The following is a 27,468-nucleotide window of genomic DNA, read 5'->3' as shown; positions in this document are numbered from 1 at the left end:
AGGTGAGCTTTTTTTACCATCCCGCACGGAGGTAAGCTGCATGTATCCACATTTGCCATTGGCTGTCCGAGGTTGCATGCAAATGCAAGGCACCCTTTTCTTGGTTTGGTGTCCAAGTATAGTAGTGCATCTTGAGGAAGGGGGAGAAAAAGGTAAAATAAAATAAAATAAAAACGACAAGGGCAGTCAGTATACCTAAGCATATCTGTACTACACTACGTAAGTAAGTAGGTACCTACCTACCTACCTGCCTGCCTACCCTTGTACCTGTCGGCAACTAAACATGTGCGCCACTGCATGCAGTGCAAGTGAACCAGGGCGGACGGCAGCTAAAGTTGTTTACCTATTTGATCCGACATCAACGTACATCCGTATATCTGCATCTGTACGTCGCATCTCTTGGTTCTGGCCTTACTTCCCTTGCACGCCTAGGGGGCGCTATTTTCCGGGGCTCAGAATCGTTCCCGCACCTCCGCTTTGAGCAGGGGTGTGTGCGTACGTCCATGATTATTGACCGGTCAGAGGTTTGCGTTATTTGTTCCGCCCCAAAAGTAGACCTACCTTTGGTTCGGATGAGGTGTGAACCAACCCTCTTATTCATATGGCACCAAAATGCCTCCAAGACATTTGCAATACTTTCCCCAATCGGTCGAGGAGGGGAAGACTGATCATGGGGCTTTCGGAGGCTCGAGTGAGTGAGTGACCGGAGCTTTTCAGCGGTGCTAGGCTAAAGAGGGTGTGGGTATAGCTTACCATATGTCTGAGACGGGAAAAAGCAACAACATAGACGCCATATCTCAACGCCAGAAGGGAAAGAAATCAAAGGAGGAAGACCAAGAGAGACATTACTGGAGACTGACAAGAGGTAGGATGCTTTTTCACGTTCTATTCTTTTTTCTTTTTTTTCTTCTTTTCTTTTTTCCACCCCCTTCACTTTTTTTTCTCTGGTATCTTTTCTTTTTTGGAATTCTTTTTATTCTTTGTTTCTTCAGACCATTTCCCCAGAGCAACTAAATGGCAGAAATACTCCCTTGTTTGCCTTCCCTTGCCTTAAGCGTGTATGCTCAATGCATTTTCCCGTTTGATCTCGCCAATTGTTCAACGCCGTCGCTGCCGTCTCCGTCCGTCCTGAGCACGCACGCAAGCTTTGGGCAACCAAAACGGACCAGGCAATCCTCGATTATAACCAGTGAACAAAGAAGTGAGAAAACTCACTCCCGTTGTTGTTTTTTTTTTTTTTTTTTTTGTCCAACAGCCTCCTTCCCCCCGTTGGTCAATCTCCTGCTGCCACATCTTCGGGTATCAGTTCGAATGCTTCCCGCCCGACGATTTGGACATTAGGCGACTCCATCTTTTTCCCCGTCCACAAAGTGGTTTTCTTTATTTTATTTCATTTTTATTCCCTTTGTGTTATCTTCCTGTGTGCAGTTTTACTCGAGATTGCAATCTATATAAGTGTGCCGCCTGCCATCCACACTCTCTCCCGTCATCCCTTTATTTTTTTAGACTCCAACCTAGTCGTCCACAGACTTACATCGTCACTATTCTGGAATCCCATTTTGCGCCCGGCTCTTTGACCACCTCTTGGGGATTCTCAGGGTCCAAGTACCATTAATTATTACCTGTCTTACACCTCTTGTTCGTATCTAGTCCTCACGCACGCGCCGTTGGCACTAGAGGGATTTTGGCACTGGCGCTTTATCCTTTCTACACGCCCACGCCCCCCCAGGTTGCTGCACCAATAGGCCCGCACACACTTTTGCACTCTTGCCTTGCATATATACACTTTATTTAACTCTTTTGATTTCTCAGCCTCTGGTCCCTACCTCCTCGTCATTATTTTGATTATCCCTTTTCAACCTCACCCCTTGGTCCTACGCAAAAGCGTTTTTTGTGATCAGCTAGGCCGGAAGAAGTCGAACCATCTGGGTTGATTTACTCTTTGCTGCTACCTACTAGGAGGAGTGAAGAAAAGACAAGACCACAAAGATGCCTTCGTCCTCGTCAAAGAAATCCAGTGCAACATGGCAGTCAAGGCTCGAAGGTGAGTTCGTCCTTCTCCCCGCGTTTTCGTGGCAAGGTTTCACGGCATACTGCCGTTTCCTGCATTTACTTTTGTCTACCAGTAGTGAGGCACAGACCGAGTTCGTGATGCTGATCTCATAGCAACAAAGACGCTTGCCGGGAATTCCAGATCAGTGCCCCAAAATACCAGCTTGTCTCTGATAGGAGAGGTAATGAGACACCAGCCCCAAAGCCATTATTTGTCCCTGACGAATACGTTGTAAGACAGCTACTGACTCCCTACGCACTAGGTGGTCGTACGGCATGGTCGAGCCAGGTGACCATCTACAATCAAACTCACGCGGCACGCTTTTGGTATGACGGCAAGAATCTTCACAACGCTCGAGAAGACGCTGCCGAGGTGGCCTGGAATTGGCTCACAACTCCATCGAGCTCTCCTTCGACCTCCAACACGGCCTCTTGGTGATCTACGACACGATCAAATCTTTTGAGGGCCCGAAGTCAAAAGACTTAAACACCGACCGACTCGACGGATTCGAGCCCGATCAGATAAAAACGCCAGCCCGGTCTTTAGACGCCACCCAAGTCGAACCACTCTCTTGACCAGCATCAAAGCATTGTATTTTTTTCACTTTATTCCCCCTTCTTCTTTCCATTCATCTTTTACATATCTCTGCCCGAACATTCCAAGATACCCAAGGAACCGAATCGGGAGCAAACAGCAAACAAAACAAATAATGTTTGCCTTTCTCTGTTTGAGCAATACAAGCATCCCTAATCCCGACATTTTCAGGCGTCAAACTTATTTCCTTGTAGAATACCCTCTTTTTTTGTGTGTGTGATATGGCGTTGGGTCTTGAGGTGAATCGGAATAAAAACAGTCACAGACAGAAAGAGAAAAAAGAAAGAAAGACAAAACAGACAAAAAAAAGAAGACATGGGCAAACACGGGCATCTCGCTACGCGGCGACTAAAAGGAAACAGAACGTACGGACAGGACATGGCGAAGATTTTGCGGGCTTCTGGCCGCGTGCGCAACGAAGCGATTCGGTATTCTTTCATTTCTTTGATTGATATGTTTCTCGTTCATTTCCTAATTTTTTTTTGCTCTCATCTGGTGAGACAACATAATAGCCTCGGCGTCGGAGTTTATATTGATTATTTACCTCGTCTCATAATGCGTCTGCCATTCTTTGAACTTGACCCAAAAACTAGAATCGACACAGGGCAGGGGCAAGGCAACTTGGACTCTGCAGCTGGGCGCTGGCACAGCAGATGTCTTTTGCCATATCTACAGCAGATAGGCCGGTCCATCTCTTTGATCAGGGCCGAGCCTGTAATGCACAACAGGTACCGTTGATGTTGCCCTGCCAAGCGAGCTTGTTTTCAGTCAAGAATCACACCAGAGTCTTTTGAAGATTACACAAACAAGTCATCTGTGCAGGGTTGGCCGAGCATCCGGCGGCGGAGAATCAGTTCTAGCTCCAGTCTAGAAAAAGTCCCCCAAGCCAAGCGCCCGAGAAGCCACCAGCCGCCTTGATCCCCCACAAACAGTCCAGATCAACCAAGTCCGCCTGGCTGCCGTCAATTAGTGATGTTGGCGAAGAAAAAAAATCAAGGGGACTGTACGTTAGAACAAAGCATCAAAGATATAAGCCAATGTCTCTTTTTGGTTGTCGTATATGCGCGTCTGATCACAGCAGAAAATAGTTTCGGAGAGGTGAAAATGAGCTGATCGTCCTAGCTGTACTGGGATGACGGCAATAGTGAGGACGAATCTTGCAGCTTTTAGCTCAAAGCCTCGGCCCTTTTTATTCACTCACCCAATCTTTTAGTTGAGTTATCCAAGATGGGTAGGTAGGTATTAGGCAGTAGGTACAAATTCAACCTTTAAATCCTTTCACAACTGATGGGACGGGATGAGTGTAAGCATATCCGGTGATCCACCCTGGGTGGACCCTCCTTTCAACAAACTCCGGACAGGCTGGTTGCACGTGAGGTCGCGGCCCGTGCTGCTTTAGGCTAAACCGGATTGGATTGACGAATCGGACTAACTGACGAGAAGTCGACAAATTTCGCGCGACTCCAGTGCAGAGAGGCACGTCTCCGAACATCGCGGTCCCGATCGTCTGTCCGCATATTGCTCCGCGAGCAATACCCACGCCCACCCGAAACGATCAGACATGCCGCCGAGGTTAAACTTCCTAGCCTCTTGCAGGACTTTGGTTCTGCGTCCTAAGAGGCCAGCGCCGGCCTCATGGCAGCCGCCACGAGCCCTCTCCCTCATCAGGGGCTACGCCGACAACATCACGCCGCCTCCCCCTTCCTCTTCCAGTAATACTTCGCCGGCGACCCCTGAGACTAGCCACAATGAGGATGATGAGATAGTAGTGACTCCTCTGTCAAGTCTCGACGCAGCTCGGCCGCTTCACGAGAGACCGGCTGAGCTTGGGCCGGATATGGACAACGACGAGGCACTTCGGCAGCTCGAGATGATCTCGTATGGTGTCAATGCCTTTGACCCGCAGGCTGTGGGCCACAAATACGGCGTTCCGGAGCTTCCCATTCCCGATGGAATGCACTTGAAGCACCGCTACAATCCGGTGCTGGATCAATGCACAAATCTGCTCATGAGGGACGGAAAGAAGGGAAAAGCTCAAAGGGTCCGTTAACTAACCCCCCCATCGTTCTCTTTCCACGTGCTCTGGTGTTGATGGGACTGATCTGCTAACACGGCCGGTCATTCTTCTTCAATTCAGGACATGAGCATGATCCTCAACTTCCTCCGCACGTTTCCCGCTCCCCGAAGGACCTCAACGCACCGTCTGATGCCCGGCGCGCCGCCCCTTTCGCACCTGCCACTGGACCCCGTGACGTACTTTACACTGGCGATCGACTCGGTCGCGCCCCTGGTCAAGATCCGCAACTTTGCTGGCCTGGCGGGTGGAGGTGTCGCCCTGCCCATCCCCACGCCGCTGCCGGTGCGGGCGCGGCGGCGCATAGCGTTCCAGTGGATCTTAGAGAGCGTCAACAAGAAGCCCTCCAAGGGCAGTGGTAGGACGCAGCTCTCGCACAGGATCGCCGAGGAGATCGTGGCCATCATCGAGGGCAGGTCGTCGCTGTGGGAGAAGAGGATGCTGCTCCACAAGATGGGCACAACGGCCCGTGCCAACGTGCAAAAGCTGACGTCCCCCAGGAAGAGGTAGTCAGGGGAGCGGGAAACGTGAGATATATGCAGAAGGAGTTTGACGTGCTTGGTGCCAACTGAGGGGCTACGAGAAGCTGCTGATTTTCCTTGAGAGCAATGGCTTGGTTGGGTTCAGTGTGAAGTCGAAGTATCTCTGGTTGGATGCATCACCTATACGTCTATAGAGTGTATAACAATGTACATTTAAAAGCCAAGTGTATCAGGAAACTAAGAGGATATCATACTACATTGTGAAGCTTTCCTGCTTGTTTTGCCTACCTGCTAATTAATCGTCGCCTGCAGGCATTTCGTCCCTCTGTCCTGTTGCCCTGGTTCCTAGCTAAGGTGGTTTCAAACTTTGACAGACTAGTCTGGGCTAGACTAGATTTTCTACCTAGACAATTAAGTACCTAGAACTAGATAAAACCCTCTTGTCACCAGCTCATATAGTACCTGGCTACTATATTTCTAGTATAGCTAGATTGACAAACAAGTCAACTCTATTAACAAGTTATTTCCATCAAGCACGGTGTTAAATTTTATAGAACCGCACTTCAAACGACAATCATAATAACAGCTAGGTACGTAAGTACTTCTCTTGTTGCTTGCTTACTGCACTACACTACGTTAGCTTGCTTCACATGTGCTACCTATTCTTGGTATTGTATCATGTAACGTACTCCCTGGAAGCTTGGGCCACCCACATTTTTTTGAACTTCCGGCAGCAGGATTGTGGACTACGGCGGCAGGCCCCGCACAAAAGACCCAGTAGCCCCCGCTGCTGTCAGGTACTTTGGGTTCCGAAGGCATCCAATTTTGAGCCTTGAAAGATGCCCAATGATATGCACGTGATTACCCTCTATCCCCGCAACCTGCTGCAGCTGCAACGGCTATCGTCCGACGGAGAGAGGAGTGCAAATCAATGCCCAGAATAAGCAGGTTCATGATAAGTGCTTTTTTTTTTTTTTTTTTTTTTACATGTTCGGCATGCAAGTCGGGATTCGTCGACGTTGTGCAGGTCGCTTACTCTGAGGTTTGACTTGGGTCTGCCAACAATATTACCTATACCTAGTATGGGGATGAAGGTTTCAAGGTACCTTGTAAAGGTGGTACGTAGGTGCCCAAAGGTACCCAGTACGTAACACCAAATGGAGAAATTGGAATCTATTATGAGAGAATGAATTGAAAGTACAACCATCAATCATTTAATGAAAGGAAAGAGGTACCTACCTACCTACCTTAAACCTACCTAGGTACCTAGGTCGGTGGCATGTAGCTACCAACTTCGGCATTAGGTACTCTCCAACAGCCAAAGAGACCTTGCTTGATTTTACTTTGAGTTCAAGTCTAGTCCGGGGTTACTTTTTGTTTAAACGACCAAAGTCAAGACATCACCGTTTGGAGCAACTACCATGCTAGGTATTTAATTGAACTTGGAATTGGTCCCAAACAAGGCAAGGAATTTACAATAGCCGCCTCAATCCCACCTTCACCGTACAGCTCCGCTCTGCACATAACTACCCAACAGCATCGGCTCGTTCCATTTCTCGCGTGAGCTCACAAAATCCCCACGGCTCTGGCCAGCGATCCGCCCCAAGAGCCATCGTCGTCTTGGCGAAAAGCAACAGAACAGTCACGCCCTCAGCACAGCCCGCGCCTAGACAAGTTGCGGAAAAGAGGGCCGGCCCCCCCTCCCTTACCTAGGATTGCCAGGATCCGCTATGAATCAAAAGTCAGCCCAAAGCTTAACCGTCTCTGTCCAACTCTGAACACTCTCCAAGAGAGGCCTTATTTTTCCTACCTCTCATCACACGATGCCATTTCTCCCGCAAGAAGCAAGCCTCGACACCACACGGCACCGCCCTAGAATTATCCCGCGCTAAGCGTAGCCTTTTCCGAGGAGTGAAATCGCTCGAAACCTTCAACCGTGATCCTTGCAGCCGCACGCAAACCCGCGTAACCGCCGCACAGCGGCGTTGCACAAAGGCGCCAGCCAAAGCTTTCTCTGGGCTGGCAGAGACGCTTTCCGAGTTCAATTGTTTTGCTCAATCAACTCCAACTTCTGGAGACTTTTGACACAGATTTGTACACACAGGATCCGATTGATCCTCGAAATCAGACTTCAGATCTCGAATATCAACAAAGATAGCCGATCGCGACGAGGCTACTCGTCGCCACCCGCTCGCAACCATGGCCCGCCAACCCATGAGCATGGAGGCCATGCTCGACGAGGAGCGCCGGGAGGTTCTGGCGCTGCTCGAGGGCACGGCTTCCCGAGCAAAGAGTACAGGCGCTCGCTCTCCTTCTCCATTTGGCAGCACGCGCTCGCCAGTGCGGAGCATGCTCGACTTTGGCGACGAGCCATCGCCCTCAGCGCAGAGCACGGGAAGCAAGCACCGCCCCGCACCCATCAGGAGCATGCTCGATTTCGATGGTCCGCCGAAGCCCATCCGGAGCATGCTCGACCCCGATAGCCCTCCGAGCACCGCAGTCAAGCCGGCATACAGCGCGACGACATCGCCGCTTGCGAGCCCTCGCGCCCATCCCGTACCACAAGCGTCGCACCATCTGCGTAGCTTCTCAGATGCGGCCTCAAAGCCTGCAGAGTTTGGGCCTCGGGCGATCGCAACTCAATCGATCGACCCGACCGCTGGCTACCAGTTCTCTGGCATAATTACGAACCATGCCGGACAGGCCATGCCCAAGCGAGTGACGCAGGGCGGCAAGAGAGGCGTCATGTCTGAGATCATGCGAGGTGGCGACGTGCAAAATCTGGTGATACCTGGCGACAGAGGTCGTCACTACTCGGTGAGCGGTGCATCCACCCACTCGGCCAAGTCCAACAAGTCCAAGTCCCCGGGCCGTTCGAGCATGCGATCTTCCTCCCCCGGTACCCACTTGCTGTCAGGACGACACCTGAGCCCCGCAGGCAGGGCAGTATTGGAGGAGTCCACTGGAATGGACATGCAAAACGCATATCGAAGGCTTTCAGACGCAAACCTTGCACGATCGGGTGGCAGCTTGGCCGTCTTGTCGCAAAGGAAGCGATCGGACGACGGAGGATCTGCTCGCCTGGTCAAGGATTACATGAGTCCCGATGGCGAGATTCTCCCCGAGGAGAGCAGCGATGAGGACGCCAGCACTTCTGACGACGAGACTACCCGTGGCCGCAAGGCTAGTCGTACACCTGATAACGGCAGTCTGAAGAGTCCAAGTGTAGAGTCGAAGAAGCGCACGTCGCAAAGCTTGCTCGCTGCGGCAGAAGAAGAACGTAAGTCTCCCCTCCTTATTCAAGATCGCTCTCCAGATGAGTGCCACTATGCCGTGGGAGACAACTAATCCTAACGCGTGTATGCTACCATAGGCCTACAAGTCGCTGCTACACAGCCCCAGTACCATTATAGGTCACTGCTTGATGACCCCCAGATTACGGTCACAAACCCTTCAGGAGAGAAATCAAAGCCCACCAAGCCGGGTATTCACCCCGTGACAAGCTTCGACGTCAGCTCGGGAACTCCGGGCACACGGACCCCGATAGATTCAGACACCGAGCAAGACTTCACGGATATCAAGCGAGCACAGAAGCTAGTTATCTCCATGACGCCCATACTGAGCTCACCCGACGCACACCGCGCAATTAGGATCATTTACCGTGGCGAGTATGCAAAGGTGGTGCAAGACGCGGAGAATGAGAACCGACGACTGAAGAAGTACATTGTGGCGAGTGACATGAGTGAGGAGTCAACCCATGCACTGGAGTGGACGGTAGGCACGGTCTTGCGTGACGGCGACACGATGATTTGTCTTTATTGTATCGATGAGGAAACAGGCATCGTCAGTGACAATGGACAGGTGCCGGACGAGCCTAAGGCCATCAAGGAGCAGGCCGCTGCCATTAACGCCGTTGCCAACTTCAGATCCTCAGTTGTGGGCGGCATTCCTGGCGCATCATCCCTGCTCCCGCTCAGATCTTCCGAGCCAGGAAGCAAATCGGGCAGCGGGAGCGGGAGCGGCGCCGCAAGCGCGCCGTTGGCGTCCCCGTCCCCCAGTTACGAGCGGACAAAGGCAGAAGATGAGAGGGAACGGGCTATCAACGACATTACGGACAGGGTGACAAGGCTTTTGAGGAAGACAAGGTTGCAAGTGCGGGTGGTCGTCGAGGTTCTGCACTGCAAGAATCCGAAGCACCTGATCACAGAGGTCATTGACCTGGTCAATCCGACACTCGTAGTTCTCGGCAGCCGAGGACGCAGTGCGTTGAAGGGGTAAGTGTTTTGGTTTCTGTCAAATTTTGGTCTGGCCGGTAATTTTGCTGACAAGTACCCGTAAAGTGTGATTCTCGGGTCCTTCTCGAATTATCTAGTCACCAAGAGCTCTGTGCCAGTCATGGTGGCCCGGAAACGACTGCGGAAACAGAGCAAGTACAAGCGGACTTTGGTGCCACAGGTCAATCTGCTCACCAACCCGACGGCACGAAGTCTCGCGAACGCCAAGATCGACTAGCAGAATCGACGCTCCGCGCGGAACTTCAGAATCCGAATTTACGGGGGACATTCCCCACAGAGTGTTGAGTACGTGCCAATCGACTACCAGGAAGCCTATCGAGCTGCCGCGATCCACGCCCAGGAAATTGCTCTGGATCTTGCCGACGAGACTGCTAAAGCAGCTGGCCAGGCAGCTCGACGGCGGAATTCCGCGCCCTAGGCATATCATTTTTTGACGAACGAGAGGTGTTGAAGTGGACTGCTGCAAAAGCGATGTTAACAAGGCGACAATCAAGGACGGGATGAAACAGGGGTACGGAAGGGCCTGGTCGCTTGGACATGAGAGAAGAAGAAAAAAGGCCCGGTGACTTTTCTTCCCAAGTATATTTTTATTAGTCAGGCATTTCCTGTACTGGCTTTACCCATCAGACAATGGTTCTAGACGTGAACCGAAGGTTTTTTTTTGGGTGTTTTTTTTTTTTCGGTGTGAAAAGTTGTTCATGCCATTATCAGTCGACAGAGGATATCTTTTGCCTCTTAGATACATGCCCACTCTCTCCCCACTCAATTTCGGTGTTTTTTTTAGGACATAATATACCCTTTGATAGTATTAAATATGGCAAACAAGTAACGGGCCATACTCAATTGACTTCTTTCTATTGTAATCGAGACTAACGTGCGCGAAACGAAATGGTCGTTATGCGAACGCACCCTGTCTGTTGGTCAAGTTTCCGGGCAACGACCATACTCCTTGACCAAGGCGGTCTCGTTGCTATGGGTGATGTGGGGTTGACAAACTGGGACTCGAAGGTTGTGTAATAGTTGTACTGGTAACTGGCAGAAAAACGGCTACTTATAGGTATCAGTCTATTATACGTATTTCAACAAACTCGTGTTACAGTACTGAAGAGTTGCTTTTTATCAGCGCTGTCTCTCTGCAAAGCGTTTGATTCATTTGTTGCTTTCTTCTTCATGTTGAGCATCATGCGACGAGTCTCAAGTCGTGAAATGCGCAGAACGGGACGTTTCTTCTCAATAGGTAGTTACCGGTACTTTTCGTCGGTACATAGTAAATTCACAAACCCTCCGCCAATTAAGCTGGAGCTGCGTGATTGTACACGTCAATGCTGATGCCCCACCTGCCCAACCCAGCAAGGGTGGAGGTGGGGGGCAGGTCTTCGAAACGGGCCCTCCCTGAACAAATACAGCTCTGTCATTGGCAATTGGTCCAAACGCCCCGAGTCCCTACCAGCCTCTCGTTTATCCCCCCCCCTTGCTAGGTACCTAAGCAAGCCAAGGTAGGTAAGTACTGGGTAGCAGCCCATATACAACTCGAGGGAGCTTCCCCCCCCCTTGCTAGTGGGGATGTCTATTGGCATCGGGGTTTGCGATCTGGATTGACAAGAGCTTCTGGAAGAGTAAACCACAGGTTTTATCAGCTCTGTGGAGGGACCCGTCCGTTCAATTGCTACGTGTTTTTGGGAAGAGAAGATCCAATCAAAGAGAGCAACGGAAAAAAGAAGCCAAAAATATTACGTCGGTCAAAAGCTCTCTGGCCTTGAACCTTTTTTCGCAACATCTGCCGACACTTCATCGATCCAGACATCCGACCAAGACCAAGATCTTCCTCTACTTCAATTTGCCTCCCTCTCTTGTCGTATCCTATTTTTTTGCTTCTTCTGTTCGCCGCCGGGCCCGCTCGTCCTGCGCGCGCGCAACGAGAAAGGCCTCATGCCTTCTTTTCTACAGGTCAACAACAACGTCTCCCTCTTGACAGTCAATATCGCACCCAGCACGTTTCTGGCCTCCTTGACGTTGACCCTGGTGTTTCTGTCCTTTTATTTGCCGTCTCTGTGTATACGCATACCTAGGCGCTTCATTCCTGGCACCAATAGAAACACCAGTTCGAGGACGGCTCGGAAACCTTTGCCGCCTGTCCCCGACATCGATCCCAACGAGCTCCTCCAGGATCTCCCACTTGTGATTGATAACCGTGCTGCTCTTCTTCTGCACGATCACCACCGCGAAGAGCGTCACTACCACCTGGAGCAGCGCCGGCGCAGCAGCTCCAAGTCTTACTCCACGGCTGCGAGCACCAGCACCAGCACCAGTGCAAACACAACCCCCACCAAGAAGAATGATGCAGAGCGACCCCTTAGACGCCTCACTGCAAGATTTCGAGCAGCCTTTGTCCCCATCAGGTCATCGCCGGATGGCAAGCGATCCAGCCGACACGGAGAGCATGACGGACAGCGCCTCGAACGGCGGCTACAGCCCGCCCGCCTGGAGGCGCCTAGGAAACGGGGACAGGTCATCGGGCTTCTGGCGCAGTCCTGACCACTTCCTCAAGGCCCCCATGGCCACCACTTCGGGTTTCGGCACCGCTGATGGATCCGGCTTGGGCGGCATGTTGCACCACCGCTTCTCGTCGAGGGATCCATCGGTTGATATGGACGATGTAGACTTGGGTTTCAGCGACGGTGACGACGCCCTTCAGCAGGCTATTAGGACTAGGCTGCCAACGGGCTCCGTCAGTCCGGAGAAGGAGAGGAGCCCGGAACCGGACTTCACAAGCCATACCAATGCGACGACTATCAAGTTTGAGCAAAGGAAAAGCGATCGGCGCCCAGGCTTCGGTGCTGACGCTAGGGATTCTAACCTCGCCCCCCACGGTCAGACCGAAGAACTGACCGAGAAAAGACCAGATAATTGTATGCAATTGCCCTTCCCCTAAAGCGCATGTCTACATAGTTTACCCCTTGCATAAACGTGATGGAACGGTCCTGGCTGCGAATCGATCAACTAATGCATCGCAAACAGTCATACGTTTTGCTGTCAGTGCCGAGATGCAACAAAAAACGGAACCAATAGAGAATGCTTACAACTTCGTCACCAAAAAGTACCGGGCCATGACTAAGACATGGTTCCGTTCAGTCTGCTCAGCTTTCTTGTCCCTGATGTTCATTGCCGCCCTGCGTTCACTGTTTGGGACTCCCGACTCAAGGCCCGTTCCGGATCTGGTCAAGGTCGCAGGCATAGCACGTGCCTTTGAGCCTCTGATCTACTATTCCGAGAATGGTGCGCAGCAAGTCGGCGATCTCCAGGCGACTGGCGTTGCCGTTTGGGATCTGGGCGAAAGCGTACGTACCAGCAATATGACCTCGGGACCCATTATTGTGAAAGAGCTCGATGATTTGAGTGACAGTCTGAGGACTCTTGCTATCGAGCTGACCAAGTTCTTCGCCAATGTCGATGGAGATATTGACGGGTAAGTTCGATGGATCCATGTGCAGCTTCTTTTTTTTCGGGGGAGTCCCTATGAATGATCAAGTCGCTTACAGGCTTGGCCTCTCCAGTGTTCTTATCGTCATGGACTGGGCTCGCAGGGAGCTTGGCCAACTGCACCAGATACCCTCCCCCAACCTCTTCACATCAGCTTTCGATAACGTCCACAACCTTTTAACCTCTGCTGGGGTCCTTGAAAACGCAAGAGGCGAGCCGACCCGCGCCGGCCTAATTGCCACCTCTGTTTTTGGAATGTCGTCTCCCCAACGCACCCGTGCTACCGTGCAACGTACTTTTGATGAGTTTCTCGCCGTGCTCGAAGAGGCCATCGGCACAGAATTGCAACACAGTGTTGCGCTCTTCGCTCTATTCGAGGCCATCGACCACCAATTCGACAACCTCGCGAGGACGGTGGCAAGAGAGACGAGCGTACAGGATGAGAAGCACGCCGACGCGCTGAGTTCGCTCTGGTCTCGCCTCCTGGGGCCCGACGCTGGCAGGGTGGCCAAGTACGAGCGAAACCGTCTACTTTTGCAAAACCTGCGCGAGAAGACAGTCTGCAACAAGCGCGTGCTGATCGAGCACAATGATCGGCTGCTGGCCCTCCGCACCAACCTAGAGAGCCTCAGGAGGAAGCTCGTGAGCCCGCTCGTGCGGTCTGTCAACTCGTCCACCCTATCGCTCGAGGAGCAGATCCGAGGCTTGGATGATGCCCTGCTGTACCTGGACGGTGTACGGACTCGGCAGAAGGGCAAACTGATGGAGATCTTGTACGGTGGTAACAACGGCGGCGAGAATGGGAGGCGGATGATTACGGAGCAGCATGCCTCTCGCAACTGACATTTATTTACTGCATTTGGTACCCTTTTCTGTCAAACTTGACTTATGTTTCTTTGTTTTGATCCTGGGCGAATTCTTGGCGTTATTATCTTGGAGTTTTTTTCTTTTCTTTTCTGGGGGACAGGTATTGGTGGTGCATCATACCGGGGATCTTTTCGTGTACAACGGGGCAAGGCAGTGTACGAGGCTACGTTGCGGTCGAAGGAAGGCTATCTGGCGTATCATGTCATTTCATTGGGGGATCCATATTGGACAAGCTTCTCTTGATTATCAGGGCGCTTCAGGCTGCGCCAAGGGACGTAGACTTCTATGTAGGTATGTACGGAAACGACTTTTCGGAATGAATAGTAAAGGCAAGTGTAACGAATCGGCGTTCAGATATGGTTCAAGTCGAAATCGATTTTATTGCTGGTCATCAATCACCATTATCCAGGGAAGGCCAGTCATGCTGAAAACCTATCGCAAGACCCTTTGTCTGTCTGATCGAACGAATCATGCCGGCATTCTAGACTAGTGTGCATACGCCTCGGTACTACCATTGACCCTTACAACTTTTGTCCTGCGCACCCAGCATCGCCCACTCCGCACTTGGTTTTAAATATATGTACCATTCATTGTCAGGCATGAGATTTTGATCAAATATATATATGTATGCGTCACAGCCATCTACAATCATACAGTCTGTGTGCACAGTATGCAGGTTGAAAGATAAGAGAAAAATGGACTATAAGGGTATCTAGTCCAGCGAGAACGCGAGCAATGACCGGCCCAAACAAGGCCATCCCCAACCCCTGAACGCCGTTTTCGTGGTGAGACTCGCAGCCCAGTGTCTGATCAATCCGAGCCTAATCTCTAATCCAGTAAAACACCCCCCTGGACTGCCCTCCACGTATCCTTTCATGAACGGGAAAAAGATGTCTATCATTACATGGTAAAATCTGTTGCAAAAGCCGCCAACCAGAGGACCATTTGTTTCTTTTTCTTTTCGCAAGAGCTGGACGAGATGTCCTTCCAACCAAATAACGTGACTCATGATCCGCATAAAACAAACAAGTGTAAAAGTCCTCCATCATAATAAACCGGAAAAAGGGCGCAATAAAAATGCATGGTATCATCTGCAAAAAGATATGGCCATCTGCACATATCAGAGTCGAAAAGAATCACCGAGGAGCATGGCTTGATTAGGCCTTCTCCTCCGTCTTCTCTTCCTTGCTCGGGGCCTCACCATCACCCTGCTGGCGAACATAGTCGTCGTAGACAGCCAAAGCCTCGTCAACCTTGGACCGCAGAGCACCATCGTTCTCAACACTGTAAATTTTAAAATTATGTTAGCGATTGTGATTCCATGCATTTGTGTGGGTTTCGGTAAGGATGTGACCTACAGGGCAACGAGCTCGTTGTTGTCCATCTCCAACAGCATGCCAGTGATCTTGCCCGCAAGCTCCGGGTGAATAGCCTGGATCTTGGGGAAGATGGCCTCGCCGAGGATCTGCTTCTGCTGGCCAGGGTTATCAGCCACAGCGGCCAGCTGACCCTGGAGACCCTCAGGAGCACCAGCACCACGAGCGCCGGCGGGGGCACCGGCAGGCGCACGGCCAGCGGCAGCTCCGCGTCCAGCACCCGGACCTTGTTGCCTAGCGTTGGGAGGGAAGCCAGGAAGGCCAGCACCGCCAGGCATGCCAGGAACAGGCACACCGCCTTGCATAGGCCCGCGTCCGGCGGGACCGCCGCGACCGCCAGCAAGGGCTGACTGCTGGATCTGCTGCATAGCGGCAATGAACTGCGGGTTGTTGGGTTGAGGGAACGGACCCTGGGGAGGGAACTGGCCGGGAAGTCCGTACATAGGCGGGATGCCCTGGGGCATGGCGCCGCGTCCACCCTGTTGGCCAGCGAAGCCAGCAGGGAACTGACCGGGACGGCCAGGCTGCATGGGCATACCACCCTGGGGGTAGGGCATACCGCGGCCACCAGCAGGGGGCATGAAGCCAGGCTGGGAGCCAGGTCCGTAGAAAACAGGAGCTTGCATGTACTGTTGAGGCATACCCGCTGCAGCGGCAGCTTGCTGCATACGGAGTTGGTTGCGGGCCTGGATGCTCTGCTCGAGCTGGTTCTTGCGGACATCCTTGCGCTGAGCCAGAGCAACATACAGCGGCTTGTTGTTAACCATGCGCTGGTTCATCTCGGCGACAGCCTTGGTGGCATCATCAGGGTTGGCGAAGCAAACAAAGCCAAATCCCTTGCTCTTACCAAGCTTCGACTTGGGCTTCGAGTCATCGCCTTCCTTCTCCTCGGGCTTGGAATCCTCGCCTTCTTTCTCCTCGGCCTTGTTCTCCTTGTTCTTCTCGCCATCCTCACCCTCCCTGGACTCACCCTCCTCGCCAGGCTCACCAACGCTATCACGCATGACCTTCGCCGAGGTAATGGGTCCGAACTCGGCGAAGAGCTGACGAAGTTTCTCATCGTCGACCTCATCGTCCAGGTTCTTGATGTAAAGGTTGACACCCTGGTACTTGCTGGCCTTCTCCTGGCGGGCAGCCTCGTAAGATTTGCGCAGCTCCTCCTCACGTTCGTGCTTCTTTTGCGCACGGCCGACGTAGAGGTTCTGTCCATGGAACTCCTTCTCGTTAAGTTCCTGCACAGCCTTGGAGGCATCCTCATGGGAAGTGAAGTTAACGAAGCCAAAACCACGGCTCTTGCCAGTCTCCTGGTCACGAGCAAGCGATGACGAGGTGACATCGCCGAACTTTTCAAACAGAGCACGGAACTCGTCGTCAGTAACTTCAGGGTTGATGTTCTTCACGTAGATGTTGGTGAAGTTGGCCTTCATCTCATCGAATTTGCTCTGGCGGTCCTTCTTGGGGATGTGGTGGCCTACGTAGACCTTCTTCTCGTTCAGGAGCATGCCGTTGACATGCTTGATAGCCTGGGAAGCAGCCTCATCAGTCTCGTAGTGAACGAAACCGTAACCCTTCGAGTTACCATTCTCATCCTGTGCGACCTTGCAGCTCAAGATGTTACCGAAAGCCGCAAAGGTGTCGTGCAGAGCCTTGTTGTCGATGGCGACGTCCAGGTTCTTGATGAAAACGTTGCCCTGACCAGTCTTGCGCAGAGCAGGGTCACGTTGCGACCACATGATGCGGCAGGGCCGGCCCTTAATCAGGGTGTAGTTGAGCTCCTCGAGAGCCTTCTCGCCATCGGCAGTCGTGTTGTAGTTCACGTAGGCGTAGCCGAGAGAGCGGCGAGTGACAGCGTCGCGGCACACACGGATGGATGCAACAGAGCCAATCTGGGAGAAGAGCTCGAAGAGCATCGCCTCAGTGACGGAGGGGTCAAGCTCGCCAACGTAGAGGGATGCGGACGCTTGGGGGTGGGGGGCGGCAGACGAGGGGGTCGGACCGGCCGTGTCAATCTCCTCGCCCGTGAAGGAGGCGCCGACATTGGTGTTGACTGTAGTCTTTTCACCGCCATTGATACTGGCGTTGGCGAGGTCCGAGGTGAGCTGATCAACAGCAGCGGTGTTGGCAGGGGCGGCCATTATGACGAAATATCGTGAATCGAAATGGTTTTACTGTTGGTGATGTGCTTTGTTAGGGCCAGGTTGTATATTCTGGGCAGTGAAGACTGGAAAATCATTGGGGACTCAGGAAGGAGAGAGAGCAAGAAATTATTTGTACGAAGGCAAAAATATGTTGTATCTAAGAGGTATGTAGACAAATCGATTGCGGCGATCGACGAGTATGGGTAGCTTGTGTGCGGGAGGTGACCTACCTTTGATCTTAATGTGACAAAGAGATGGCCGTCAAGGTCAAAGACAGCCGCGTAGGTCTAATGTCGAATTTGGGCAGAATTTCCCAAATCGTTTGCTGTCTTTAGAGCTCCTCTGTGGCTTGCCGCTGTTTCGGTTATTTTTGTACTGCCTTTTTTTTTTTTTTTTTAATCGTTTGAAGTCGTTTTTGTCCTTTGCTACGACTTGCGTCAAGTAGATGAAGGTGGTGATTTTCTTCTCGACAGAAACTGTCAAGGGCTTTTTTGGGGGATTTTCAAATTTTTTTGTGGATTTGAGTTATGAAGAGATGATGCGTGAGAACAGCATTCAAGTACGAAATTCGTACTTGTCAACTGGTGAGTGCAGATATCTGACCTTGGTGTTGTGGGCGGGAGAAAAAGAGAGAAACGTGACAACCATCTGTCGATCGGTTCAATTTTTTTTTTTTCCTTCAATGCCCGCTTCCCTTTGGTTTTCTTCATGGTGATTTGACGAACGCGGGAAGGTGGGGCATGCGACCAGGGTCACAATGTCTTCTATCGTCTGAATCGGCAGGTGTGGCTTCAAGCAAGTAGTGGGGTCCGAAACTGACAGACCGCTAACTACTGCGAGCGGCAACCAAGGTGCTTAACCTCGCCTTTTTGCAAGTTCCATCTGCGCGTAGGTACAGGTACCTACTTACTGTACTTACTCTTAGCAAGCAATAATAATAGCATTTGCCCTTGCATTTTCGGAATAAGGAAAATAGTCAACCGATGCAAAGGCGACCAACAATAAAGTTTCACTCCCGTTTCATTGAAATGCCAATGACCTACCTTACATACTAACGCCTACGTGGCATATAGGGATAGGTAAGGGAGTCAAAAGACAAGAGCGGGTAATAATTATCAAGTTACATCTCATCCAGCTGAAGACCTGGAGCACCCGATGCAAGTAGGTACCTAGGTACATAAGGTAGGTAGGTAAGGTACCTACCTAGACATGCAGTTTTGCGTGATTACATAAGTTGTTGATATGCCCGTTGCTGTTGGTCTCAGGGTCCTGCACAAATATTTGATAGATATAGGATATTGGATGTATTTCGTCTGACTGTATCATTGTACCGAGATGACAGACGGGTATACTGATCCGGGAAGCGTAACAATCTGTTCTATCCGTTCTCCTATTGCGGGTATCGAGTTGTCTGATGATCGATCGATAAGTCATTCAGTATGCGTGCCATCCATGGCCTAGACGGGTTGGTGCCTGATGAAACAAATTACCTTATTTTTGTGCCTCTGGGCAAGCTAACCGTAAAGTAAAGCCGTTTTTCTTAATCTCACCCTTATTAGGTCAAGGTACCTACCTTCCTTTCCTCTGATCTGACCACTTGGACTGCCAATCACCTAAGTTGGATAATTCAATATTGGAAGCTACTTGGGAGGTATGGGAGGGACTACGGCCATCCTAATCAATTGTATATTCGTTCGCCATTACGTGGAAAGAACTCCTAATAGAGGCGCCTACCTAAGGTACCTCCTAGCTACGCAGTACGTTGCCTTGGTCACGAAACTCACCAGATAACGCGGGGAATGCAAGTAAAATGATGAGCAAGGTATTCGCTTTGAGGTCCAAATTCGAGAGAGATATTGTTATAGAAATATCTGGTAATTGGTTTCTGAGATTAGTACGCCCAAGATTTTTATGTGCGGGGAGTACGTACACTGACCAACATGAAAGATGTTATCGTGGATTCTAGGTTTACCGTAAGTACCTGAGGTGCTTGCCAGTAGCCAGCCATTATTGACCTAGATGCAGGGGTCCCTCGCAACAGACTCAGAATTGGATCGTGCTGAGGGGTTCAAATGGCCAGGTCCCAGATGGAAGTGGGGCGGCTTTCGGGTTGCGCACGTACGTCTACCGGCGCAAGGGTGGAGGAGGAGGCAACTTAGGTTCCTGTTAATGATGACATATCAATACTGTATTCGATGACCTTATCGCCAGAACCTTCTCGTCGCCCTTGCTGTCAAATGATTCTTGGTTTGCGTGGCGGTTTTTATGTGATGCACTGGCACCGTCAACAACATTCGTGACATACATGGTCACATGGAAGAAGCCGGAGTGTCTTCATACCAGGCGTAAAAAGTGTTCCCTAGGTACTGAAACTACCTACCTACCTTACCTACCTTACATTACCTTTCCTGGTTTGGTCCCCACGTCTTTCCTCCAGTGAGGCCCTCCATTATGTTGGCGTAGACCTACCTGCTCGAAGACGCCCCGACTGATTAGCTTAACTTCCACTGCAAGCTAGCCACTAACAGGTAGCTACCTAGCCTAGCCTCCATATCGTTTGCGAGTAAGCAACGCCGGAGCTCTCAGAATACCGCCACGCCGCCAAGAAACTTGGTTCGATATTCACAAATCACCACGATCGTATATTGATCCGCATTTTGCCCCTGCTCCGCGTTGGATAGATACATACCCTGGGCCATCAAGAAATATTTCTTCTCGCCTAGCAACATCTCACGGTATCTTTACACCAGTTCTCGGACTGCTGACCGCCCACCAAGCTGAAGTCGGAACGATATCCGGTACCTCCGAACAATGTTCCCAACCTTTACGGGAAACTCGAGACGTCCACGAAACGTCAATCTTAGCGGTCAAAAGAGCGACCCCTTTGCTGGGACGACCTGGGGCTCGGCCGCCACGAGCGGCCCTTCCAAGTCTGTATCAGAAGCGCAGGCAGACCGGCAGAGAAGGCAACATGAAAGAGACAGGCTCAAGGCAGCTCAAAAGATACAGAGGCTATGGAGAGGTCATAGGGAGCGCCAGGCCGTGAGGACCACGCGCCGGCAAACCTTTGATGCCCTCTTTGCAGACGAGGTGTTAGCACAAAACCCGGAAGAGAGACTTCAGCGAGCATTCCCATTACTTCTAGATGTATTCAACCTCTCCAGGGACGATGATTACGAACGTCTTGGCATTCTTTCGTTAGATTTGCTCAAGGTCGACCATATACTATCAACCCCGGACCGGGAGCTAAGACACAGGCTCAGACGGCTTGTCGGCATACTTGTCATATCTTTGGACCGAAAGAAAGAGAAAGCTAATCGGAACACCGTGGTGCTGAATGTTCTGGTTCGGATAGTCGAATCACAGCCATCCTTGGCTCTTGATCATGTGGACTCTTACTACAAGATCCTAGCAGCACTGTGTCGCCAGGCCATTGATACAGATCCTACTGAAAAAGATCTATTACAGCGAGCAATCACTGCGCCACTGATAGGAGATGCGGATGGACCAGGTAAGCCTCAAGATGTATGTTGTACACTCAAAACATGTTGTCCTGACGACAGTCACGCATCATATAGGTCCCGAATCAGAAGCGGCATATCGCGCCTTTGTTCTTGAGTTTCTCACAGAACCGAACCTAGCGTCCATTGAACAGGATCCGGCTTTTATTGGGAACAGGGTTGATCCTGCCAAGCTCTCATTGGCAGTTCTAGATGCCTCGTCTAAAGCCACTGCTGCTGGAGTCCCAAAAAAGGGCTTGCTGTGGCTTCTTGCTCATTTTATTGACGTACAACGTACCCAGTCACGAGCAAGTCGCAGTTCCACTGATATCAAAGCCATGTACAATCTTCTGAGCAGCCTGGCCAGCACAATCAACAGCCGCCTGGGTACTGGTTCATCTAGTACCGTTTCTGACAATGGCAATGATAGCGATTCAGAAGAATCTCGACTGCCAAGTTACGTTACCAAAAATCTACTGTCACTGGTCGACAGGAAAGAGGTCTCTAGTCTCTTGGAAAAGTTTGCTGCGTAAGTGCCACGCTACCAAAGTGCATGCGCTCTCAATATTGATAGAACTGACCAGCAAAACTGTAGTAACTACGCCGAAACATCATCATCTGGGGCTGTACAAGACGCCAGTGTTCTGGCCGGCTACATATTGGTGCTTATTCGGTGTTTTCCAAACAAAAGTGACGATATTCGAATGCGACTTTACTTGGCCGACTTCCCATGCCCGGCTGGCAAGCTACCCGCCATCAAGTTGTTCTGGGACGCGGCTATCAAGACCCAAGTTTTCAGTCGCATAATATCAAACGAGAACTCGACGCTCAATTTTCTCCTTCAACGTAACTATTTCCAATCCTCTTCGGCAACCGGCAGTGATTCTACCTGGGACTCTGAGTGGCGGACAGTTCTCCTCTTTTTGGAACTCTACGTCTTTATACTGAGGCTCACAGATGACGAGGACTTTTTCAATGGACTTACTGGTCGAAGTCTGAACACTAAACCGGCCTCACGTGTCAGTGCCTGTACTTTACCACTCGAAGATTTGAAGAGGCTATCGCTGTTTCTCAAAAATCTAGGGTTTACTCTGTACAACAACGCGGCTGAGCTCCTGAGAGCCGACAGTACAACCAGCAGGTCCCGCTCCGTGACGGGCAACCAGACGTTCGGCCAATCTGCTTTGAATCCAAGGTCACGTCGTCCAGATCCACCAAGCTTCAGTGTGATATCGGGGATAGACTATGGTGAATTCAAGAAAATCGTCCTCACGGCTATGCGAATGCTGTATGAGCGTGATTCACGGCGCTCGTTTTTGCCATCTGGTCATTGGCTAATGACGTCGAGATTCGACATGGATGGTTTTACCGCGGCGGTGGTTATGGAAGAACAGAGACAGCACGAGTTGCGAGAGAACAACAGTGATGACGAAGACGAGGATGATGACGACGACGACGTCGAAATGACAAACGCTGCTCCATTGCAACCAGCAGCGCAAACATGGGCCGGTCAGCGCCGATCGCGGCACGCTGCAGTAGAAGAGTACCGGAGCCGACAGCAGAAGGTTGCGAACGCAAGGATGAGAGAGTTCCTGGCACCAAAGCTGGAAGTGCTTCGAAATATGCCGTTTTCTATTCCCTTCGAAACCCGCATAAGAATCTTCCGGGATTTTGTGCATCTTGACAAGGAGAGGAGGCGCAAGGGGCACGTTGATCCAGACCAGTGGCGACATCACATGCTGTCGACAGACGCATTCTCAAATCCTTTCGAGGCGAACCATCCAGGAGGACCCATCAGCAAGCATCATGCAAAGATCAGTCGTGGCAGCATGTTTGATGACGCATTTGAACAGTTCTGGGGTCTGGGGCAAGGCTTAAAGGAGCCGATACAAATCACATTTGTGGATCAGTTCGATACCGTCGAGGCCGGGATTGATGGTGGCGGTGTGACCAAGGAGTTCCTCATCAGTGTTACCACTGAGGCTTTTAGTAGCAAGCACAACTTGTTCATCAGCACAAAGGAAAATGCGCTTTATCCGAACCCTTCCTCTCTGGACCAGCTCCAGGACTCGATGAGGAGGTCGGGCATACCCGAAGGCGGGGACGAGTGGAAATTGAATATAAGAAAGCTCCTAGCACACTACGAGTTTCTTGGTCGGATCGTTGGAAAATGCATGTACGAAGGCATTCTTGTAGACATTGCCTTTGCAGGTTTCTTCCTGCTCAAGTGGTCCGCGGCGGCTACTGACCACGGCTACCGAGCCAACGTCAATGACCTTCGGGAGATGGACGAAGAGCTGTATCAAGGTCTTTTGCGGCTCAAGAGTATGGACGATGTGTCGCAGCTGGGCTTGGACTTTACAGTAACGGACCAGGTCTCCCTTGCCGGTGACAAAACAGTCACCATGACGAGAGAGTTGATACCCAACGGCAAAAATATTACCGTGACCAACGAGAATCGCCCTCTTTTCATTTCATACATGGCAAGGCATCGACTTGTGACGCAGTCATACCAGCAAACGCAGGCCTTTCTGAGGGGTCTTGGTACCATCGTGTCTCCGTCATGGCTGTCCATGTTCAACCAGACGGAGCTGCAGTGGCTTGTGGGAGGGGAGCAATCCGAGATTGATGTCGACGATCTGCGCAGACACACTACTTACAACGGCGTCTACACCATCGGTGACGACGGAGAGGAGCATCCCACGGTCAAGTTGTTCTGGCAGGCCATGTACGAGTTTCAAGATAGCGAAAGGCGCGACGTGCTCAAGTTCGTGACATCGACGCCTCGTGCGCCTTTGTTGGGTTTCTCACAGCTGTTGCCTTCTTTCACCATCCGGGATGGCGGGTTGGATTTGACAAGGCTTCCAAGCGCAAGTACCTGTGTCAATTTGATGAAGCTACCGCAGTATCAGACACTGGAGCAGCTCAAGACTAAGCTGAAATATGCGATATCATCAAATGCCGGGTTTGATCTCAGTTGAGATGATAGCTCTCGTAACGGGTTAAGGTTGGTGAATTAATCAAGTATAGCAACGAATGTATGATTTAAAAGCTTCATAGACGGTTACTGAATGATTGAGGGACTATTTTTTGCCCGGCATTATTATGCTGCAACATGGCAAGACTTATGTTTAATGGGACTGCGATCCTTGGTTGCTCTTTGGTATTTCGTGGTAAAAAAAAAAAAAAAAAAAAAAAAAGAAAAAAAAACTGTTTGAAACAGCAGCGGTTCATCAGGTTGTGTTGTGTATTGCTGAACCTGCCGTTGAGGAGCAGGACATGAACCCTTTGGGTTAGCAACAGTCACATTCGACGCGTGTATCCGGTGCTAACCACAATGGATAGCTAGCTACCAGCGCTAATATCGTCATGCCGCTTATTGTTTATGGTTAACCTTGCTTTTTTTTTTCTTTTTTTTTCTTCTTTGTTCTGTTTATTTTTACTTTTTGGGTCTTGTTCTCGTTATACACTTTCTCGATTTCTTTTTTTTTTTTTCTTTTACAATGGTAGCGATTCATGGACAAACTGACGCTTGCCATCCCCCTCGCCGTATGCCCCGGCGACCTGTCCTGTGCCTCGCATCTTGTACTTGTAAATCATGAGCCCATCGAGCCCGACAGGACCCCTCGAGTGGATCTTGTTGGTGCTGATGCCGACCTCGGTGCCGAAGCCGTAGCGCATGCCGTCGGCGAAGCGGGTGGACGCGTTCCAGTATACTCCGGCCGAGTCGACGGCGGCCATGAACCGTTCGGCATCCTCCTTGCTGGCCGTCAGGATGGCGTCGGTGTGGTGACTACCGTGGCTGTTGATGTGCGCAATGGCGGCGTCCAGCCCGTCGACCGTCTTGACCGCCACGTCCAGGGAAAGGAACTCGGTCTCGAAATCCTCGGCGGTGGCGGGCTTTGCGGCAGTACCTAGTGTGCCTTGCACGGCTGCCAGGGAGTCCGGGTCGCAGTGGAGGGTCACGCCCTTTGCGGCCAGGGCGGATGCCACGGCGGGGAAGACGCTGGAGAGGGCGCCGCGGGAGACGAGGAGGGTTTCTGCGCTGTTGCAGGCGGCGGGGTAGTTGGTCTTGCTGTCGACCACGACGTCGACCGACAGGGCCGGTTCCGCATCGTCTGCAATGTATACGGAGCAGAGGCCGTCGGCGTGTCCGAGGACGGGGATGCGGGTGTTGTTCTTGACGTGGCGGACGAGCTCGTTGCCGCCACGGGGGATGACGAGGTCGACGAAGCGGTCCTGGCTCAGCAGGTCCGACACTGCATCGCGCGTAGTGACGAGCTGGACGGCGTCGTTGGGCACCTGGGTCCCCTCTAGCGCCGAGGCTATGACGCTCGCGATGGCCACAAAGGACTCGGTCGACTCCTTGCCGCCCTTGAGGATGGCGGCGTTGCCCGACTTGATGGCCAGGGCGGCGATGTTTGCGATGACCTCTGGGCGAGCCTCGAAGATGATGAGCAGCACGCCGATGGGGCAGGTGACGCGCTCCAGCTCGAGGCCCTGGTCGATCCTGGTGCGGAGGGTGACGCGGCCGACGGGGTCCTCGAGGTCGCGGACGTCGAGGATGCCCTTGAGCATGTCGTCCCACTTTCCGGGCTTGGCCAGGTCCAGCCGGGACACGAGGCTGCTGCTCAGGGAGCCGTCGGCCGCCGCCTTGCGGGCCTGTTCCATGTCCCGGGCGTTGGCGGCCAGTATGTCGTCCTTTGCGGCGGACAGGGCCGAGTGCACGGCCGTGAGCGCGTCGTTGCGGGCCGATGCCGGAAGCGTCGCCAGTTGGTGCGATGCCTGCTTCGCTGCCGCGGCCGCATCGGCCGCTTTTGCGTTTGAAAGGGACATTCGGGTGGTTTGTTTGTTTGTGAATCCTCTATATGCAATGAATTTACGACATTTAATTCGGGTGCTTGTTGGGGTTGCAATATAAGTATTGGTTCAGGTCTTTTTTTTCTTTTTTTTCTTTTGACAATAAGAGTCACTTTTCTTTTTTTTTTGGTTTTCAGTTTGAGCAGTTATAGTTGACCCCACATTGTCCGTTTTCATGGCCACTACTATCAACAGTCCCGGTAAGGTACCTAAATTTACAAACATGCCTCCAGTTTAATTATTCACAATATCAAAAACTCATAAATTCCCACATTAAAGTTTTTTTTCTTCTTCTAGATATCCGTCTTGTCAATTTTGACATATTGAACAATGCAAAAGATGACTTCCTTGAAAGAATGAGATGTCATCGGTAGCACGCACAACCAAAGACCCCACCATCTCTTGCCGCCTCATTCTACTGTCCATCGCTGTTCCAATCCTCTTCATCCTCGTTTCCACATTTGGCAATCCGGAAAATACCCCCAATCCGGACATGGCACGTACAACAGACCCTCGGCGTGTCGCCGAGATCATGCTCTCGTGGCTCAACCTTCAGCTGGTCTCCATCGTTGAACTCCAGACACTCTGGGCTGGATATGGCCACATCTGCGCTGTCACGGCGCGCGCATCGGACGAGCAGTCTGCAGCCCAGATGCGCAGAGCCATGGGACTTGATAACCACCATGGACCACACGTCGACAACGACGAGTTTCGGCTCGTCCTCAAGTTCATCTCCCCGCCCAGGACCAGCGGCGACGAGGGCCACTGGCGCAAGATGCTGAGTTACGAGGTTGAACAGTACTTCTACGACGAGGTCGCCCCCAAAGTCCGCGGTGATGCACCCGTGGCCACGTGCGTGGCTTCAACCAGGGACATGAAGGGAAAGCCAGACGCGGAGAGGCTCGAGGGGCTCATTGCGACGCTCATGTCAGACCTGAGGCCAGCCTATCCCGTAGCTGGGGAGAAGAGGGCAGCACTCAACAAGACACAGGTTCATGCCGCGCTGGGTTGGCTGGCCAAGTTCCACCGCAAGACGCACGAGCTTGTCGACCGCAACTTGGAGGGCTTCGTCTTCCCTCCGCTCCAGGAGACGGAGCGGCGGCAACGCAACCCGGAGGCGGCGGCCGGATCCAAGGTCTGGCTGAACGGGGGCTACACTTATTTGGCAACACGCCGGAAGGAATATTCATCACTTGCGCGAGATGAAGACTCGGAATGGTGTAGTGCATTTTGCACACCACAAGAGAGCGCCAACGGCATGTCTGTTGCTGAACAAGTAGCCGAGGTTCTCACCCCCTCGGGACGCCCGTACGAGACCTTTGTTCATGGAGACGTCAAGTCGGAAAACCTATTCACGACGGAGGATGGCAAGGAGGTGGCATTCTACGACTTTCAATACGTCGGGGTGGGATTGGGGGCGTGCGACCTGGCCAAGTTTTTCACTTGTTCCGTGCCCCTCGGCATGCTTGTGGAAAACCGAGCAGTTCCAGACGAGTTACCCATGGGTGACGGGGAGATGCGACTGCTGAAAGAATATCACCAGACATTGGGTCTAGGTGAACAGTACCCCTGGGATCTCTTTGTTCGGCACTGGGAGACAGCCTTGGTCGACTGGTGCAGATTCCAAGCGTCTTGGGGATTCTGGGGCAACACCGATTGGTTGGAGGCAAGAGTTCGATATATCCTGGGTAACAAATCCTGGAAGACATGGTTGGATAGTCAATTGGGGAAACCCCACGTCGGATAGAC

At 51.8% G+C, this 27,468-nt stretch overlaps 9 protein-coding genes across 9 annotated transcripts; 7 read left to right on the top strand and 2 right to left on the bottom strand.

Moving 5' to 3' along the window:
* The first annotated feature begins 1,220 nt into the window (after nucleotides 1–1,220).
* On the top strand, nucleotides 1,221–3,470 carry PgNI_01555 (uncharacterized protein). Its single transcript, XM_031121626.1, has 3 exons — nucleotides 1,221–2,044; nucleotides 2,175–2,234; nucleotides 2,316–3,470. The coding sequence occupies exons 1-3, from the start codon at nucleotides 1,990–1,992 to the stop codon at nucleotides 2,489–2,491; spliced, it is 291 nt and encodes a 96-aa protein (XP_030986542.1). The 5' UTR covers nucleotides 1,221–1,989; the 3' UTR covers nucleotides 2,492–3,470.
* Nucleotides 3,471–4,110: 640 nt separating this feature from the next.
* Nucleotides 4,111–5,455, top strand: PgNI_01554 (uncharacterized protein). Its single transcript, XM_031121625.1, has 2 exons — nucleotides 4,111–4,688; nucleotides 4,785–5,455. Exons 1-2 carry the CDS (start codon nucleotides 4,209–4,211, stop codon nucleotides 5,229–5,231), a joined length of 927 nt encoding a protein of 308 aa, XP_030987513.1. The 5' UTR covers nucleotides 4,111–4,208; the 3' UTR covers nucleotides 5,232–5,455.
* Nucleotides 5,456–5,853: 398 nt separating this feature from the next.
* PgNI_01553 (uncharacterized protein) lies at nucleotides 5,854–6,147 on the top strand (the record flags this gene model as incomplete). Its single annotated transcript, XM_031121624.1, has 2 exons — nucleotides 5,854–6,000; nucleotides 6,043–6,147. The coding sequence occupies 2 exons, from the start codon at nucleotides 5,854–5,856 to the stop codon at nucleotides 6,145–6,147; spliced, it is 252 nt and encodes an 83-aa protein (XP_030986536.1).
* Nucleotides 6,148–6,944: 797 nt separating this feature from the next.
* On the top strand, nucleotides 6,945–10,371 carry PgNI_01552 (uncharacterized protein). Its single transcript, XM_031121623.1, has 3 exons — nucleotides 6,945–8,483; nucleotides 8,577–9,477; nucleotides 9,544–10,371. Exons 1-3 carry the CDS (start codon nucleotides 7,403–7,405, stop codon nucleotides 9,713–9,715), a joined length of 2,154 nt encoding a protein of 717 aa, XP_030987501.1. The 5' UTR covers nucleotides 6,945–7,402; the 3' UTR covers nucleotides 9,716–10,371.
* A 759-nt stretch (nucleotides 10,372–11,130) lies between these two features.
* Nucleotides 11,131–14,186, top strand: PgNI_01551 (uncharacterized protein). Its single transcript, XM_031121622.1, has 3 exons — nucleotides 11,131–12,407; nucleotides 12,517–12,964; nucleotides 13,053–14,186. The coding sequence occupies exons 1-3, from the start codon at nucleotides 11,834–11,836 to the stop codon at nucleotides 13,819–13,821; spliced, it is 1,791 nt and encodes a 596-aa protein (XP_030986538.1). The 5' UTR covers nucleotides 11,131–11,833; the 3' UTR covers nucleotides 13,822–14,186.
* Nucleotides 14,187–14,476: 290 nt separating this feature from the next.
* PgNI_01550 (uncharacterized protein) lies at nucleotides 14,477–17,997 on the bottom strand. Its single transcript, XM_031121621.1, has 3 exons — nucleotides 17,590–17,997; nucleotides 15,204–17,389; nucleotides 14,477–15,129 (listed from the first exon to the last, which is right to left on the bottom strand). Exons 2-3 carry the CDS (start codon nucleotides 17,354–17,356, stop codon nucleotides 15,003–15,005), a joined length of 2,280 nt encoding a protein of 759 aa, XP_030987504.1. The 5' UTR covers nucleotides 17,357–17,389; nucleotides 17,590–17,997; the 3' UTR covers nucleotides 14,477–15,002.
* A 1,571-nt stretch (nucleotides 17,998–19,568) lies between these two features.
* Nucleotides 19,569–24,097, top strand: PgNI_01549 (uncharacterized protein). The gene is made up of 4 exons (XM_031121620.1): nucleotides 19,569–19,722; nucleotides 19,900–20,870; nucleotides 20,938–21,388; nucleotides 21,455–24,097. The coding sequence occupies exons 2-4, from the start codon at nucleotides 20,171–20,173 to the stop codon at nucleotides 23,838–23,840; spliced, it is 3,537 nt and encodes a 1,178-aa protein (XP_030987919.1). The 5' UTR covers nucleotides 19,569–19,722; nucleotides 19,900–20,170; the 3' UTR covers nucleotides 23,841–24,097.
* Nucleotides 24,098–24,357: 260 nt separating this feature from the next.
* On the bottom strand, nucleotides 24,358–25,695 carry PgNI_01548 (uncharacterized protein; the record flags this gene model as incomplete). The annotated part of the gene is made up of 1 exon (XM_031121619.1): nucleotides 24,358–25,695. The coding sequence occupies one exon, from the start codon at nucleotides 25,693–25,695 to the stop codon at nucleotides 24,358–24,360; it is 1,338 nt and encodes a 445-aa protein (XP_030987920.1).
* Nucleotides 25,696–26,080: 385 nt separating this feature from the next.
* Nucleotides 26,081–27,466, top strand: PgNI_01547 (uncharacterized protein; the record flags this gene model as incomplete). Its single annotated transcript, XM_031121618.1, has 1 exon — nucleotides 26,081–27,466. One exon carries the CDS (start codon nucleotides 26,081–26,083, stop codon nucleotides 27,464–27,466), a length of 1,386 nt encoding a protein of 461 aa, XP_030987823.1.
* Nucleotides 27,467–27,468: the final 2 nt, after the last annotated feature.

This window comes from Pyricularia grisea (genome assembly GCF_004355905.1).
Source record: "Pyricularia grisea strain NI907 chromosome Unknown Pyricularia_grisea_NI907_Scaffold_1, whole genome shotgun sequence".
Lineage (NCBI taxonomy): Eukaryota > Fungi > Ascomycota > Sordariomycetes > Magnaporthales > Pyriculariaceae > Pyricularia > Pyricularia grisea.
The sequence above is the reverse complement of the archived record's forward strand: the minus strand, read 5'-3'. Positions and strand labels throughout refer to the sequence as shown.